General features: G+C 41.5%; 1 protein-coding gene across 4 annotated transcripts in view; it reads left to right on the top strand.

Moving 5' to 3' along the window:
• LRBA (LPS responsive beige-like anchor protein) overlaps nucleotides 1–18793 on the top strand; it is a 654576-nt gene that overhangs the window by 216110 nt on the left and 419673 nt on the right. For all 4 annotated transcript variants that reach the window (XM_061584671.1, XM_061584674.1, XM_061584673.1 and 1 more), the window contains exon 36: nucleotides 1906–2014. In XM_061584671.1, the coding sequence (XP_061440655.1) occupies nucleotides 1906–2014 (109 nt within the window). The remainder of the gene's footprint in view (nucleotides 1–1905; nucleotides 2015–18793) is intronic.

The raw sequence follows: 18793 nt of genomic DNA on the forward strand, positions 1-18793 counted from the left end.
AAACTCCCCCGAGCCCTTTGGAAACCATCCGGATCCATTAGACTCTGGGGGCAGACCAGCTTAATAGGTCCCCCACCCTTGCAGAGGAGAAAAGCTGCTGTAAGTCTAAACTTCAGCAAGCAATGATCTGTCCATGATAGAGGGACTGATGTAAGGCCCCCCACATTCAGATCACCATCTCCATGTCCAGTTGCAAAAACCAAGTCTAGAGTGTGCCCTGCTACATGTGTTGGGCCAATGGTTGTTAATTGTATGCTCCAAGCAACTGTGGTTGATGCTAAATGTATCTTGCTTAATGACATCACTAAGGCTCACCCCGTGACATCACTCGGGCCGGCCGCTATGAGATCACTACAGCCTACCCCATGACATCACTAGGGCCTGCCCCTGAAATCTCAGGGTTTGGGATGCTTCTGATCTGGCAATCCTAGTTCTGCATAATGTTTTTCTATTTTGATGGTGGTCTGCAACTGAGAGATATGTTCTTACAAACAATTTCATTTTAATGTTATGGATTCATAATAGGAATTGCTTTAAGAACATGCTAGACAAACCCACAATACATAACTGAGAAGAGCATCAAACAGTGTTAAAGATATGATGAAAAAATGACATGTTGGGGTGTCCTGAAAGGATGGGGAGAAGAATTTAGCTGGTGGTTTGAAGATCATATAGTGATTTTACATTCTGTGTTAAAATATTAACGTATAAAACAAAGCATATTTTTTGAAATTTGGCTTTTATTGCTTTGAATTGTTTGATCATTGTGTAAACTGGGAACGTGCGTTTGTGAACTTAATAGAAAATGTCAAGATACTTGCAGATGACTGAGACTCATGCTTTTCAACTAATGTAAGTGCAGCTCATTTCAATGAGGCCTGCATCTGTAAAGCGCTTTAAGGATCAGATTGTAGTGTTAAGGTTTTGTGACAGCATGTTAGCAGCTTTAAGAAGATATATTAACAGAAAAGAGTTAATGTTTTCGATATTTAAAATGAAAACCAGAGACAGCAGATTCAACATCAGTATACTCTATTAAATTTAGAGTACTGATTGTCAGTACGGTAAACCTGTGCAAGAAAATTATGTTTACAACCGGTTAGTGCATCCATATTTTCCATACATTTGCCTTCATTTCTTAAAAGGTAATAGTAGTACTTACTACTAACATTTATTAAAAGGATGATAGCTGAATATGGCAACACATTTTATGTATAGGTAACATTTTATTAATTCTGCTTGCTTATCAAATTGAGCTTGCATAGCAAACAAAGGTCTTTTATGGATTATTGTATTGGCATACATCTATTTTAACTTTAAATATTGTGACTTATTGAGTAGTAAGTAATATTGGTAATATTTAAATTATATCTGATCAGTATATGTTGCGATGTGAGAATAAGTCTTTTGTTTGCATGGTAGTCACTATTCATTTAACTAGTAACCATTAATTTTGATGGAGGCAGCCACTCTACATCTGTAATGTAATGTATGCAAACTGGGACCAAACTAGACATGATTTAAGTGGATACCCAAAGCTTTCCCCAAAACAAATACTGGCTTCAGAAGAGGGATTTTTCTCAGGACCACAGCAGGTGAAGAAAGGGTTAAATTCCCTCTTCAACATCAGGTCTCCATGCTTACTCTGAACCCTGTTAATTATCAACCCCTGAGCTGACTTGATTTCTGTTTTTAGAAACCTGCATGCTGTATGCAAAGATGCATTCATCATTGGCTCTCAGCATCCTTCCTTGATAGGGCAAGTTCCATGCTTGCCTCTGAACTTTCATTTCTGAAGTATATTGCCAAATCTGCGCATCAGTGTCTTTTATCTGAAAATGCTTTAAAACCTTTGTTTTTGAAATCATAATAACTGAATTGTCCTAAATTACTTTCTATTTATAGGTTGTTGAGTCAAACAATGAAGGATCATCTAGTGAGAGTAGCAAATGAAGCAGAATTTATCTTGAGCAGGCAGAGAGCTGAAGATATTCACAGGCATGCTGAATTTGAGGTAAGCCCTAGATCTTGTACTCTGCACTAGTACTTTATCCATCCTTAGTAGAGTAGTAAACTGAAAAATAGGCAGCACCAGAGCTATGCCAGATTAAAAATATAAACATTTGGGGTATTTGTGTTCATTCTTTAAAATGCCTGTCCGTGTTGCCTTTTAAGTAGCACACACAAATTCTGCAGCACATATTAGCTTGTGTCCAAGATGACTTTCATGAACGGAGAAGTATTTCTACTTGCACAAGGCAGCCCTGCTGACTTCCTCCAGTTTATTGATCCTGCTGCAACCCTATGTGCCCCAACCCACACATCCAGAGGGTTCACTGGCCCTCAGGAACAGCTTTGGGGGAGCTTTATGGAATTGGAAGAACCAGAAAAGCCCCCATTATGTCAGCTGAGTTCTGCTTTATCTTCACTGCAACCAGCCCACTATTTTACTGATTCTAAGTTAGGGGGGGCAATGGAAGGATTTCAGAATACAATGAATTGCCTGTAGTTGTACTAAGCATCATATTAAAATTTGTGATGAATCTACCATTTTATATTTTAACATTCATAATTGACTACTACATTCATCCAGTATAATGTCTGGTATAACATAGATAAAAGAGTTCCAGGTAAGTATCATGTACACTAACTTGTGACTAAGTATAGCAATGTTTTTAGACTTGTGCTGAAGATTGCAAGCTTTTAAAAAATTAAATACTGCTTGGCAATTTACTTAACAAAATGTATATACTGCTTAATTGTAATAAAACCTCTGAATGTTTTACATACAAAAAACCCATATTAAAATTACCAATAAAAGACAGGTATCAATAAAAAACAGCTATTTAAAACAGTCAAAAGATAATTAAAATCAACAGAAAGTTGAAAAGATTAAATGTATGTCAAGTTCTACATGTCTGGATAGCCTTGCTTCTATAAATGTTTTAACCAAGTAATGAAAAGAGTACATTGAAGGCACCTGCCTGATGTCAATAGGCAAGTTTAGATGGTGCGACGCTAAAAGATTGATTTCTTCCCTCTGTGTCGTCATAATGAAAATCACTGTTAAGTTAACTTATCTTCTGTTCCTTTGAAGTCACTTGCATGATTGTAGTTTGCTTAATCTTCAGTTTAAAAGATACAATTTAGTTTTTGAGTCTCCCTACTTACGATACACTTATTTTTGCAAACCATTCTTATTCTTTGCACAGTACCTTCATGTGGTCAAGTATGAATTATATTTTAGGACACAGTGTTTAGTCTGATGCATTCTAGTAATGTTCTCATGAATATCTCACACACAATTGTTGCTGTGCACATACAAATTATTTCCCTCTTTGTGTGTGTGCGTGTGTGTGTGTTATGTGCCTTCAAGTCAATTACGACTTATGGTGACCCTATGAATCGGCGACCTCCAATAGCATCTGTTGTAAACCAGCCTGTTCAGATCTTGTAAGTTCAGGTCTTTGTCTTCCTTTATGGAGTCTTATCCATTTCTTGTTTGTCCTTCCTCTTTTTCTACTCCCTTCTGTTTTTCCCAGCATTATTGTCTTTTCTAGTGAATCCTGTCTTGTCATTATGTTTCCAAAGTATGATAAGTTCAGTTTCATCATTTTAGCTTGTAGTGATAGTTCTGGTTTAATTTGTTCTATCACCCAATTATTTATCTTTTTCGCAGTTCATGGTATCCACAAAGCTCTCCTCCAATACCACATTTCAAATAAGTTGATTCTTCTCTTACCCACTTTTTTTACTGTCCAACATCCATACATGGAGATCAGGAATACCATGGTATGAATGACCCTGACTTTAGCATTCATGCATCCCATGATTGCATTATCTTTTTTGACATAGCATTGGAAATAGATCTTGTGAACGATAACTTTACCAGTATGATTCCTTAATCCTCTCATAAGGCTTTCAAGGATATTGTCTTTGACTATCCTTGTTGATATGGCTTATGCTCTTTATTCCCCCTTCCCCACTGGAATTTTTAAGTACTTGATAAAAGCAACATGGTGTTAGAATTAAACCCACTGATCAGGCTGGCCTTTGTATAAATTTACTTTCTAGCAACCTTTTAGCCATCTACAAACTTGCTATCCGACCCAGAAAGTAGCTTTTAATCAGAAGAAACTCTACTGACTTAGAAAAGCTATCTGTACTTTTGCATAGTGTCTTCAGTGGTGATTGGGCTTGTAAAAACACTTTGAAGAACACAACCAGGTGTAGTGGATGATACACAATTTGCAACCTATAAGGAAAGAGGAGCAACTAAGCTATTAATTTGGATCTAGAGCTAGCTGCTGAGTTGTTTTTTTAAATCACATTTTAGATTCTGTAATTGCTACTGTTTGTGTGAACAATTACAGCATTTTTTGAAAATGTATGTTTCTACATTTCTGGGAACTCTTAGAACAAGTTTGGATTTGTTCACACTGTGATTTCACACAAATTTCAAACAAATAAACACCTGATTGCCTTTCCCTCAAATAAATCCTTGCGTATATTCTGTAATAGTATTTCGGTTGCTAGCGTTTCATATAAATGTAGCAGTAGAAAAGTTGTAGCTTGTCCAACCATATGCATGTTTATGTATATATTGTGAAAGAAGAATTCTAAAAATTATTTTCTGCTGAAGTATAAACATATTCTATATTTTTTTGTAAAACAAAACTTAAATAAATAAACATAAAGGATAATAATTTACTATTGAGAGCCCATTAGTTACATTAACTTATATTCTGAAGTTTTTAGATTATTAAAACCCTATGACCACCCACCCAATTCAATACAGAACAAAAAGGAACTACATCAGAAGAACTAGCCTCATACTGAATTCTACTAAAAGCTAACTTTATTTTTGTGGTTTTATTTTGAAAATAAAATATCAACAATTTTACTTACATTTTAACACATTCGTAAATGTTTGTTTTAAACATAAAAGTTAGGAAGTTTATTTGTCCTGGACAATGGTATTGCTCCAAAGGTAATCTCTGTTGGTCTCAGGATTCATGCTGTGTATTGTTTAATAAAGCTGTCTACACTTCATCTAGAGCTAGTTATCCGCTCCTGCAAACAGAGATGTTGTCAGATATCTACAGTGTCATTTTGTGCTTGTGAAATAGCAGGCAAGTTTCATCTGTTACACTGAAAAATCAAGGGTTGGTAGACAGTCCTGTGGAGATTAAATACATATCTCTTTTAGTTCATTGCCTGATAGTCATTGGAGTGGGACAAAGATGACAACTTATGCAGATACACCATGAGTGACATGGCCTAATTGTTTAGATGAATAGTTGCTCTTTTCTTGATGCCAATAGTTTCCTTTCCCCCCTCTAACTGTACTTTTTCACATAAGAATAGCTAAGTAATAGGAATTTATTACTGTATTTCAAATTCTGTTTCTGTCAGGGCTGACCACAGCTTTTGTTTCTGTGTGTGTTTCTTATGTGTTTGAACTGTCTTCAGGCAGGTGCTGGCTGACACTTCTTGATCTGATGCTGCCTTGGCTCATATCGCAGTGTGATGGCTCAAGGGATTTAAATCACATAATTTTAAACTTAAACAGAAACTAGGTAACAGAAAAGGCAGCTCTTCTGTTATATTTATCAAACCTAGAGGAGACAGCCATGGTTTTCGTTATCAGATCTGGAGGAGGCAGCCATATTTTTCTTTGTTGACCAAGGCATTCTCTTGAAACTCACAAGATCTTTATGTATGTGTAAGCAGAAATTAGTTTTGGAAACAGTAGTTTTGGAATGTGAAGGAAGAGATAGGAGGAATGATCTTGCTAGGCTGAATCAGTCATGAACAAAGAATGTAGCAGAATTACTCAAGTTGGTGCAGAAAATAAATTATAATTAAAATCCTTTAGAGGTTTGCTCTAGCACTGCCATACCCCTGAGCAAGTTATCTGTTATCAAATCACACAAACAATGGATGTGTACACACATAACAATGAACCATGATTTCAGCATCACTGATTAAAGTGCCCTGAACATGAAATTAATTTTAAAATGAAAAAGCATTAACAATGCACAAGCCAATATATATTTAGATCATCATTTTCATAATTAGCAAAGCCAGTTCCTTATATATGCATATTCTAAAGGATAAAACCAACAATATTCCATTTAAAAGGAATGAAAACACAAGGCAGAGCTTTGGAGGATATCTGCACCCAATTTTCTCAAGGCCTACTTTTCTCAGCTTGCAGGGATCATTTCGCAAGGATCTTTTCTCAGGGATCCTTTCTCAGCTCGCAGGGATCCTCTGATAGTATATGCAATAGATTGAGGGAATTGCACAATCAATTTAGAATGATCAATATTTTTACATGGTTCTAAGGCTAGACCTAGACTGAATTGAACCTGCTTTTGTTATTATTTAAAAGGAAAGTATATCAAATATTAATAGATATGGATATTTATGGATGCCACAGAGACATTCCAGGGTTTTCTGTAAATATTTTTTGCAGCATTATGGCAGTGCCCTTGCCCCCATTTTTTCATTCAACTACTGCCAGGAACTCTCAAAAATAAATAGTAAGAATGTGTACTGGAAAGTAAGTGTGGCATCACATCACTTCTACAGGAAAAATCATGAAGCAACCCTGGCATGTATCCTTGGTTTTCATATATCAACCCAGTTCACTGGCAGTTTTAAAAAAAAGGAAGGGCAGAGAAGATTATGGATAGAACAGTGATTGTGGTCATATCAAATAAGTATAAGTGGACCTAGATCCTCAGGGACTTTACTTCAATGCATAAACTAATAATAGTGTATATTCTGGATTACGTGCTTGGGCAGCTGCTGTTGATGGTTTCATTAGGAGCCTTGAAAATCTGGTATCAGAATGATACTGTGATCTGCACATTTGTTTTTGGCACTTGTTTTATCATGTATGAAAGTGCAACTTACATATATTCCCAGTGGTGACATATTTAAGTTGCGTGGTCATCTGAAGGCTGTGTATGACACCACGGGCAACATATTCAAGCTTTCACTTTTTGCCATTTTTGTAATGTGTGGAGCAACTAGTAAATTCCATTTTCATAGAAATATACGAACCTGCTTATACTGAATCAGACCATTGGTCCATCAAGCTTAGTATTGTTCACATTGACTGGCAGTGACTTGCTAGCATTTGATGAGACATCCTACCTGGTGGTGGTAGGCTGGATGAGGGCCAAGAAACTGAGTTTGAATCCTAGCAAGATGGATGTGCTGTGGGTAGGTGGTTCCTGAGTCTGGATAATTGGTCAATTGGCTGATTTGGATGGAGTTGTACTCCCTCTGAAAGAGAGGTTCATGGTCTGGGGGTGTTCCTGGATCCATCTTTGTTGCTAGATGTCCAGGTGACCTCAGTGGCTAGGATTGCCTTTTACCAGCTTCAGCTGTGGCCTTTTCTGGACCTGCACAGCCGGACCACTGTTGTCCACGTGCCGGTAAGCTCCAGGCTAGATTACTGTATTCCTCTCTATGTGGGGCTGTCGTGAGGTTGGTCCAGAAGTTGCAGCTAATGCAAAATGTGGCAGTGTGACTGCTCACTGGGGCAGGATATCACCAACATGTTAACCTGCTGCTGAAAGAATTGCACTGGCTGCCTATTAGCTGCTGGGCCAAGTTCAGGGTGTAGGTTTTGGTGTACAAAGCCCTATACAGCTTGGGATCAGAATAGCTGAAAGATCATCTCACCCCTTACGTATCCAGTCAATCACTGTGCTCAGCAGGTGAAGGTCTCCTGCAGATACCATCTTATCAGAAGGTCTGTTCCGCACAACTTAGCAAGTGGACCTCTAGTGCTGTGGCACCAACAGTTTGGAATTGCTACCTCTTAAATATTAGACAGGTGCCATCTCTCTTTCAACAAGCCTTTCCTTTCTATTTCAGCAAGCCTTTTGGATAGACACTTTATTCCAGTCTGCGTCTGGAATTGCTTTTGAAGATGTTTTTAAAGATGTTTTAAAATATGTTTTATTTTAAAAATGTTTTTAAGATGTTCCTGTGAGCCAGTACGGGGGGTGGCTTTGAGGAGGGGGACTCTGTCTTTAAGGACTGGGACAACAAGTTGAGGGAGGAGGGCTTGCAGCACGCTCAGTCACCTCCCCCCCCCGCAGAAGCGCAGTGGGAGCTGTCAGGGACTGTTTCTATGGACATTCCCCCACAGTGCCACCTTGCCAACTTGCTGATCCCCAGCCAGGCACCCAGCAGCTTCCCATGCCTGAACAGACTTATAGCCCTCACCATTCGGAGAGGGAAGTCAAGATCCAGCCCCCTTCATCCCATTCCTGGTGGCTCCAGAGGCGCGAAGAGCAACAGCTGGGGTTGAGGAGGAGCCATTGTTTATGTGCAAAAGAGAAACCTACTTAAGTAGATGTTGAGGAGGTGGTAGTGGCTGAGTCAATGTCTGTGTCTGCAAACACAAGCTTAGTCAGAGTTAGAGAGGGAATTAGTTCCTAGAAAGCATAGTTAGGTCAATGAGTCGAAAAGTTTTTGACATTTCTGTAACCTCAATTAAAAGAGGGGGGAAATCACAGAAGCGAGTATGCCTGAATTTCTCGGCTTCGGGCAGGACAGTTTGACTCAGTTGCCTCCTTCTTCCTCTGATGCCACCTTGACTGAAAGGATAGAAGTGAGTGGCTGAGCAGGAGAGGACCTTCACTAAGCCTTTCAAACCTTGCTAACCAAAGTCCAGAGCCTTTGAACTGAAACCCAGTCTCTTCGAGCTGAGAATGAAGCCTTGCACCTCAAAGTGACTCAGCTGATGACCCAAGGACTACCCGTGCAACAGGTGCAGGGAGTTGCCCAGTCCCAACCGGCACCCTGAAGCAAATCTCCGGTGGGAATGCAAGCCCATTATGGGGGGAAAGTCAATCAATTTTCCATGTTCCTAGCCCAGTGTGAACTGTATATGTGAGTGCATCAATCAGAATTCCTCAATGATGATGTGAAGGTGACATTCATCATCAGCCTTCTGGCGGGAGAGGCTGCCCAGTGGGCCTCCTTGTTGTTGCTCAGAAATGATCCTGTCTTGACCCAGTATACCGCCTTCATCAATGCCATGGCTGAGATCTTCCAGGATCCTCAGCGCAAGGAAACAGTCTCCAGGCAACTGGGACACTTGAAACAGAGGAAGAACTTGGTTGGAACTTACACCAACCCCTTTCACATCCTGGCACAAGAGACAGACTTCAGACTGATGTTCTTGTACCATCAGGGCTCCATTCAGAGGTACTAGATGAGTTGACTCGAGCCCCACAGCCAAGCACTTTCCCAGAACTTGTTCAGTTATGCCTACAAATTGACAGCTGGCTTGAAGCTCAACATCAGGAACACAGGGCTGAGATGGCTCAATCCCTGCCTCCCTTACTGCTTCCTTGCAGCCACAATCTACCTAGGGTGGGAACCTCACTGCAGTCGGGGGTGGAGCCCATGCAGATAGGGGGGCACGGCCATGCCTGACAGAGGAAGAAGAGAAGAAGTGGCAAAAGGGGGGATATGTCTATATTGCAGGAAGGTGGGGCATATGGCCAAGTCCTGTCCCACCAAGTCAGAAAAGGCACTGGTGCAGGAAAACTACAAATCCCAGCCCTTGTAGAGATCCAAGAGCTGAGATCGACTGCAAGTCAGTGACCTCAAGTTAAGCCCCTCCTGCCGAGATCCACCTTACATCTACCCGTCCATTTAGGTTTGCCTACAGGGGAAGAGGTTCAAGTGTTCGCCATGGTGGACTCTGGAGCATCAAGTAATTTCATGGACTTGGACTTTGCACAGAGGCACAAGGTGCCTATTATGGAACTCAAGTTGCTCCTCATGGAGATCATAGATGGGCGGCCACTGAAGTCTGGAGCAGTCGCCAGAGCTACTGAGCCATTGAGGGTCGAAGTGCCCGGGCATGTGGAACGGATGTCCTATCTATGTCCACCTTGCCCCGTTTCCCGGTGGTGCTGGGTATGACCTGGCTGGCTCAAGATGATCCTGTCATTTCCTGGAAGGAGGCTACCATGATGTTCCAGTTGGACTACTGTGTGCAGCACTGCCAACCCTCTGAGAAAACCACACCTCTAATGCTGGCAGCTACGTCCCTGCCTGATGTCCGTGTCAGGATTACCATAGACTGAACAAAATCACTATCCCCAACCAGCACCCCCTCACTTTAACTGGGAAAATACTGGAGCTCCTGCTCTTGGCACAAATTTAGACCAAACTGGATTTACGTGGAGCTTACAATTTGGTCAGAATCAAGGAAGGGAATGAGTGGAAAACTGCCTTCAAGATACGTTATGGACACTTTGAGTACATAGTCATGCCATTCGGAGGATCAATGCCTCTGCTGTCTTCCAGAATTTCATGAATGACATCTTTCAGGACTAGTTGGACCACTTCATGATAGTTTATTTAGATGACATTCTCATTTACTCAGACTCCCACAAGCAGCACGAGTTGTATGCAAGGGCTGTGTTGCAGAGACTCAGAGAGCATCACTTATAAGCCAAGCTAGAGAAGTGCAGGTTTGACCTGACCACTTTTGATTTCTTGAGCTATCACATCTCGCCCGCAGGAGTCAAGATGGATCCAGGGAAGGTGTGTTGCGTGCTCTCCTGGCACCCCCCTAAAACCAAGAAGGATCTCCAGGGCTTTTTGGGGTTTGCCAACTACTGTTGCCATTTCATCATTGCCTTTTCCAACAAGATAGCCCTTACTTACTGTCTAAATGGTTCGGGGCCCTTTCATTGGACTGACTCGGCACAACACATGTATGAAGAGCTGAAGAACTGTTCACCTCAGAAACAGTACTCCAGCACGTCGGTCCCCAGCAGCTTTTCATGGTGGAAAGTGATGTGTCAAATGTAGCTGTTGGAGCAGTGTTATTGCAGCCAGCCCGGGGGGGGGGGACTTACGACCCTGTGCTTACTTCTCCAGAAAGCTGACCAATGCTGAGCGCAACTATACAGTGTGGGAGAAAGAGCTCCTGGCCATTCAGGATGCTTTCAAAACCTGGCATCACCTTTTGGAGGGGGCGCAACACGAAGTGGAAGTTTGCATGGATCATCGGAACCTGGAGAGCCTTCAAACGGCCCGGAAATTGGACCAGCATCAAGTGCATTGGGTGCAGTTCTTTGCCAGATTCCAATTCCACATTAATTATATCCATCATGCACAGAACCGGCAGGCGGATGCTTTGTCCCACAAGCCAGAGTTCAAAGAGGATCAACCTGCCACTCCGTTATGCCACATTATACCATTGGATAAGATTATGGTTGCCACTTGCCCTGATTCTTGGGTTGCCCTGATTCTTGGGTTGCCCTGATTCTTGGGTTGCCCTGATTCTTGGCACTCAAGAGAAAGACCTGTTCGCTCAAGAGTGGGTGTGAGAATTGGAGCAAGCTGTACAGAACTGTGCACCAGGATTCCTGAAAAGGGAAGAGCTGCTCTACCACTATGAGGCTTTGTATGTGCCTCCTGGAGAGTTGCGATCCAAAATCCTCCGCCAGTGTCATGACACTCCCACTGCTGGGCATTTTGGGGTTTTAAAAAACCTGCAGACAGTCACGTGAGACTTTTGGTGGCTGAGAATTAAACATGATGTAGAGCGATACATCCACTTCTGTCCAACATGCATGAGGGCTAAACATGTGCAGGGATGACCTGCAGGCCTGTTTGAGCTCCTACTCATGCCTGAGGAACTTTGGGAGATGGTGACTCCTGACTTCATCATGGATTTCCCCGCTTCCCAGGGGAAGACAACTGTTTTGGTGGTTGTAGATGCCTTCAGTAAAATGGCTCATTTTATCCCCTGGGCTGGGTTGCCAACTGCTCGAGAAATTGCCCAATTATTTGTAGAGCACGTTTTCTGGTTCCATGGATTCTCCTCCCATCTGGTTTCAGATTGGGGAATCCAGTTTACAGCCCTGTTCTTGCAAGGGTTATGGCATTTGCTGGGAAGTGAGTTACGAATGTCGTCTGCGCATCACCCCCAGACAGATGGACAAACAGGGAGAGTGAATGCTACTTTGGAGCAGTATCTTCATTGTTATGTAAATTACCAGCAAGACAATTGAGTGACTTTTACTTCCTTTGGCGGAGTTCTCATATATCAACTCTGTGCATGCCTTGATGCAGCAGAGTCCATTCTTTGCCAACTTGGGGTATCACCCACTCACTTTCAGCCATCCCAGCGCTACTCTGGCTGTACCAGTGGCAGTGGAGTTTGTGCAGGAACTGCAAGCAATGCAACCTTTGCTATAGGAGCAATTAGCATGAGTTAAACCAATTATAAATGATTGGTGGATCAGCTGGGAGATCAGCCTGGCCCAGAAATACAGGTTAGGGACAAACTGTGGCTGTCCATGTGCTATTTGCCCACACGGGTTCCTAGTCAGAAATTGCAGGATTGAAGACTGGGACCCTTTGAAGTGGAGGCACAAATCAATCCCATGGCATTTCGTCTCCACCTCCCTCCTTCCTTGAAAGTCCATCCCATCTTTCACCATTCCCTGCTTACTCTAGAGCAGCCGCTGGATCCCCATCAAGTATTGAAAGCCCAATCTCCACCCTTGTTGGTTAATGGTCAGGAAGAGTATGAAGTGGAGCAGATCCTGGATTCCTGACAGCAGCAGGGAAAGTTACAGTACTTGATCCAGTGGTTGGGGTATGGTCCAGAGGAATGTTCTTAGGAGGCAGTGGCCGATGTGCATCCGCTGGATTTGGTAAGAGAGTTTCATGAAACTTACCCAGACAAGCCCAAACCTGCAGAGTGGGGGAAGCTTCAGCATGGAGGGGGGGATGATGTTGTGATCCAAGACCGGGAAGGCTTTGAGGAGGGCGACTCTGACTTGAGGAATGGGGCAATGAGTTGAGGGAGAAGGGCTCGCAATGCGCCCAGTCACCTGCACCCCCGCAGAAGTGCAGCAGAAGCTGTTAGAGACTTCCTGTGGACACTCCCCCCACACCTGAGGTGCTCCTTGCCAACTTGCTGATCCCTAGCCAGGCGCCCAGCAGCTTCCTACACCTGAACAGACTGTTAACTCCCACCATTCAGAGGGGGAAATCGAGATCCAGCCCCCTTTGCCCCGTTCCCAGCTGCTCCAGAGGCACAAAGAGCAATGGCTGGGGTTGAGGAGGAGCTGTCATTTATGCATGAAAGAGAAACCTACTTAAGTGGATGTTGAGGAGGGGGGAGTTGCTGAGTCAGCATCTGTGGCTGTGAAGACAAGCTTAGTCAGAGTTAGAGAGGGAATTAGTTCCTAGAAAGCATAGTTAGGTGAATGAGTTGAAAAGCTTTTTTGAAATTTCTGTAACCTTAATAAAAAGAGAAAAAATCACAGAAGCGAGTGCACCTGAATTTCTCGGCTTCGGGCAGGACAGATGTTTTGGTTCTGAGCTGTTTTAAGATTTTTTAGTGGTTTGTCCTTTGCTTACCACCCTGACTCCTTCTGGGAGGAAGGGCAGGATGGGAGTTTAAATAAATATATAAATAACTGGAGATGGTGGAATTTGAACCTGGGACCTCCTGCATGCAAGAAATGATGCTTAATAGTCCAAACTGTGATATACGCAGGAGTGATTAAAATGCAAGCTTAAATATATTCAAAATAGAGTGTTGTTGTTGTTGTTATCTTTATTTATACCCCGCCCTTTTTCCAAACTGGAACTCAAGGCACCTTCCAGATAAAAACAAGTACACATCATTAAGAACATATAAAAATATAAAACATATAAAAATATAAAATCAGCATTAAAACAGGATTAAACTATTAAGATGTTAAAACCAATTACTCTTAAAATACTGCAACCCAGTTTAGGAGCATACAGGCAAAACAATAACATACAGCATCCTCTTCAGTCACTACCCTTAAAACCTTCAGTTCCAAAGGCCTGCCAGAAGAAAAAAGTCTTTAGCTGTTGGCGGAAAGACTGCACAGAGGAGGCCATTCTTGCCTCCCTAGGGAGGGAGTTCCAGAGCCTAGGAGCAGCCCAGGTTGCACAGGGAAAGGACAAGTATGAATAAAATATATTTGATATTAATCAATGAGCTTTGCCACTTTGTTGATAACTTGTGATTCGCCAGACGCTTCCTCAGTGATACTAAGATATATTCTTTGAAATGCAATCATTTAAATTAAGATGCTACTTTTGTGGGTTTATAGTCTCTGTGTTTTATAAATATTAAGCATGCATTGTTTCCTTTTCTGCTGCTATGACTTTACTGAATGTATTCATCTGTTACAAATTGCAATAGTCTATGTTCTGATTATTGGCAGTTTGTCGATATAAATGGAATATTCATCTGACTCTTCACTTTGTTGTAAATCATATTAGGCAGCTAACCTCTCTTCATGATTTCCCTTTAATAATTAAATCTAGCATTTCCAGCTGCTGTAAAATTTGTTGCCTTTTTCTCTTCAGTTATGTTTCGTCATGCATATTACTTGGACTTTTCTACTGTCTTAATTTTCACCCTGTGCCAATATATAGACTATAGTTAAGCAGCAATAAACTGTTCATGTTTTGTTTTATGGCTTATGTTGAATATGAATGTAAATGCAGTCGAGGCTTGCACAAAAGATACATGTAACTTCTAGCTCATCTTTTGTGCATTCCTGTGCAAAAAAAGTTTTCTGTGGTTCTTCCCTTTCCTTATAGCTGAGCAGCAGATATACTTTTCATCTATTGAAGTCTCATCTCTTGAGTAGCCTTGAGATACATTTCCTATACCATGTCCCCACACGAGCATGTTTGGGCTCTCTCTTTCTTGAAAGTAGGAAAAAAGAGGTGTGTGTTGAGATACTGTGCATGTAGAATACTTGCAAGTGAGCTTTCAAGGCCTCCAGTGAAATCTTTATCCCTAAACTATAGGGCTGAACTGGTTTTATTATTATTTGATTAACAAAAAAGTATTTTTGTTTCGTGGTGTTAAGAGCTATCCATGTTCACTCAAGCTCTAAATTACAATATGGATAATAATGTCATGGTATCCTGTGTTGTAGTTAGTTCAAGTTTGCCATTAACTTGGGGATGGCTGGCTGTTGCGGCAGAGGGGTGGACAGTGCAGTATATAGATGCATCAAGCAGAATTTTTAGCTATGTAGGTAATAAGTGTTTTTGGTGAAGCTGCATACGTGAACTTCTGCCTGGAAATTCACCACATATTGTTGTGGTGAGGGAACACAGTGAGTTTTAGGGATGCATCAGGCAGAAATTCTTAGCTGTTTACATACCAAATATTTCCTGTTAAACACAGACACTAGCTGTGGAAGCAAACTGACCCAGTTCCCCATTTGCTGATCCAGAAGCTCCAAGTGGATGGGGCTTTTCATTTCATGTTTTTCTTTCTCTCCCCCTGTCCCTGTGTGTCAAACTGTTTTTACTAATCTTCTGTAATTTCTTCTCTTTCTCCTTTTATTCTTAACATATAACTTATCTCATCCTCTCCAACGGCCACTTTCTCTCATGTCTCTTACTACATTATAGAAATTATAGTGGAAACTGATCCACGCATCACTACAGAAGATCACCACTTAAATTTAACATCTGCTATAAACGTCACGATGACACAGACCTTTTCATCAGAAGAGATCCTACTACTTGATTTATATCCCAAATTTAATACTGATGAGAAAAAGGAGACATTAAATAGACTCAAAAACTTGATACGACATATGGAAAATTCAGAGGATGAAGCTAATTTAGCAGTCATACAAAATCCTATATCCGCAATCCATCCAATGGATAATGTAGACGTTCTGCTAGTTCCAAACAAAGGAAAACCATCTTGGACCTGACAGACCCAGTCAAATCCACTTTCTCCCCATCCCTTCTCAGCTTCTACTACACAGAACTTGGATCGTCAATCAACGCCCAGCATAAGCACCCACATCACGAATCCTACTAATACCATCCTGCCTAAAATATATTTCCTCTCATGGAACATTGCAGGATGGAATAACAAAGCCGCTGATTCTGACTTTTTATGTTTCATTCAATCTTTTGACATTCTTTGTTTGCAAGAAACTTGGATTAGAGATTCTAATCTACCCCTGCTCCAAGGGTTTAAAACATGGTCTAAGCCTGCAACAAGGAAAGCAACTAGCGGCCGTGGAAGGGGGGGTATAACAATTTTAATATCCACCTCGTTAGATGTATTGGTATCTATCCCCTCTGAACAACCCCCGGAATTCTGTTTAGCATTAATAATAGCTTTTCCTGACCAAATTACTATAATATGTTTAAATATATATTTCCCCCCTTTACCTCCCCAAACTGCTTCCTCAAATTGGTTAACTTTAGAAGCATACCTTGAAAAACTTTTAATTATCTATCCATCTCATTCGATATTGATCAGTGGGGATTTTAATGCAAGATTAGGTCAGTCTTACCCGCTAGTTGGCGCGATAGCTGGGATTTCGCTTGATGACTATCCAGTTCTCCCACGAGTATCAAATGATAAATTTTTAAATCAAAACGGAAAATCATTATTTCAACTATTGATTAGACACCAGTTAATCTGCTTCAGTGGGACATATTTGGACTCGTCCCATGGCAGTTACACTTTCACTACTGGTAGAGGGGCAAGTGTGGTAGATTATTTTTTAGGATCCCCTTCTCTAGTCTCATTAGTAAACGACATAACAGTCTTAAGCAGGGCAGACAGTGATCACCTTCCACTCTGCCTAAGTTTAAGGATTCCCGGCCTACATTCTAGACCAGAAATGTTCAATCCAACTTTGGATAGCCTTAGTGGGCCTAGACGGCTCAAATGGTCCTTGGACATCGAAACCTTAGTAAAACAATTACTCCAGTCAGATACACTTCTAGATCTTCAATTTCAGGCTACTATTTCCCCTGAAGATATCCTGTCGATCTATGATCATATAGCCACGTCCATTAAATATACGGTGTCTACCTCTATCCCCCCTAGACCTCAAAGGGCCCTAAATTCGTGGTTTGATGGGGAATGCCGCGCAAAAAAAAGAGAGCTGACAACCCGAATTAAAATTATGCACCAATATCCATCTGAAGACTCTATCCACCAAGTATTAATTCTGAAGAGGGCCTATAAATGCTTTTTAAAACAGAAGAAACGAGCCTTCTTCGCAAATAACTGATCTAGGCCAAGCCTTACTACATGAAAAAGATCAGCAGTTTTGGAGACTGGTCCAGGGAGGTCTTTCTCAATGTGATTTTGTCCCTATTCCCCCGATTCTCCCAGACACTTGAGTAACACATTTTACCGCCCTTTTTGGCTTAGTATCACCGCCTCAGCCCGGTCTTCCAAATGAGAAGGCGGGCTTGCCCTCGTGGCCACCAGTTACATGCACTGAGATAAGAGATCTGATCTCAACGCTCCATCCAAATAAAGCCCCTGGTGAGGACATGTTGCCTCCTGAGCTGTTCCTAGTAGAATCCGACTGGTGGGCCCCCTTTTAGCAAATCTCTTCACATACATCAATAATACAGGAGATTTCCCCAAAGGCTGGAGTACTAGTATCATAGTACCCATCCATAAAAAAGGAGATCCATCTGACCCCCGAAATTACAGACCTATCAGCCTCCTTGATGTTACAGCTAAATTATATGGGCGATTCCTTTTGAACAAATTGGTGGACTGGGACACTAAATACACGATCATACACCAAGAACAGGCGGGATTCAGAAAAGGTAGCAGCACGATAGATCAAGTCTATATTCTGCAGCATTTAATCTCCAAAGCCCAAAAAGGGAAAATTTCATCACTTTATATAGCGTTTATAGACTTTGCCGCGGCATTTGACTCGATAGACAGAGAGCTATTGTGGCATAAATTGGACCAATCCAATGTAGACAAGAGACTGGCATGGTTAATAAGATCTTTACATCAATCTAATACCCTGAGAGTACGCCTGGGCAGAAATGGCGCTTTATCACAGGAAATCCCGTCTTTGAAAGGGGTGAAGCAAGGTTGCGTCCTTGCCCCTTTCCTCTTTAATTATTTTATTAACGACATAATCCCTACATTATCTTCTCTTAAATTTTTCCCTCCATCAATTGGCAAAAAAAAATTATCTGTGCTATTATACGCAGATGATTTGGCCCTATTTTCTCTAAATAAGATCGGCCTAAAGAGAATGCTAGTCTCTTTAGAGAAGTATTGCCGAGTGAACCACCTACAGATAAACCACTTGAAATCTAAAGTTATGATCTGTGGGAAGAATAGGCTATCTAAAAATCTTTGGACTTTAAATGGGGTCTCTTTAGAACAAGTTCGCTTGTTTAAATACTTAGGCATAATTCTGACCAACAATCTTTCGTGGGAACCCCAGGCGGAAGATATTAAATTAGCAAGTGCCAGAATAACAGGACAATTAAAAAGGTTTTTCTATTCCCGGGGGGGTCAATTAATAGCACCAATGATAAAAATCTTTACTGCCAAAGCCCTCCCAAAATTGCTATATGGGGCAGAAATCTGGGGCCATGCTCTCCAGTCAACTTTAGAACCTCTACAAAATCTATTTTTGAAACAGATTTTGGGCCTCCCACATGGTGCACCTTCTTCCCATGTCAGGGCGGAAACAGGCCTCCCCCCACTGGTAGCCAAAATAGATTCCGCGGCATTAAGACTTTGGAAGAAAATCTCACACCTTGATGAATCCTCGATTGTTAAACTATGTTGGCAAGAACAACTGCAAGTTGGTGGCTGGGCCCACACTGTTTTAATGTTAATGGACTCTTACAATCTTTCTCCTAGTAATCTCTCAACATTGTCCCTAAAGGAATTGAGTAATTGGATTTTTAATTTTCACGAGGT

Source organism: Rhineura floridana, chromosome 9, assembly GCF_030035675.1.
Source record: "Rhineura floridana isolate rRhiFlo1 chromosome 9, rRhiFlo1.hap2, whole genome shotgun sequence".
Classification (NCBI taxonomy): Eukaryota; Metazoa; Chordata; class Lepidosauria; order Squamata; family Rhineuridae; genus Rhineura; species Rhineura floridana.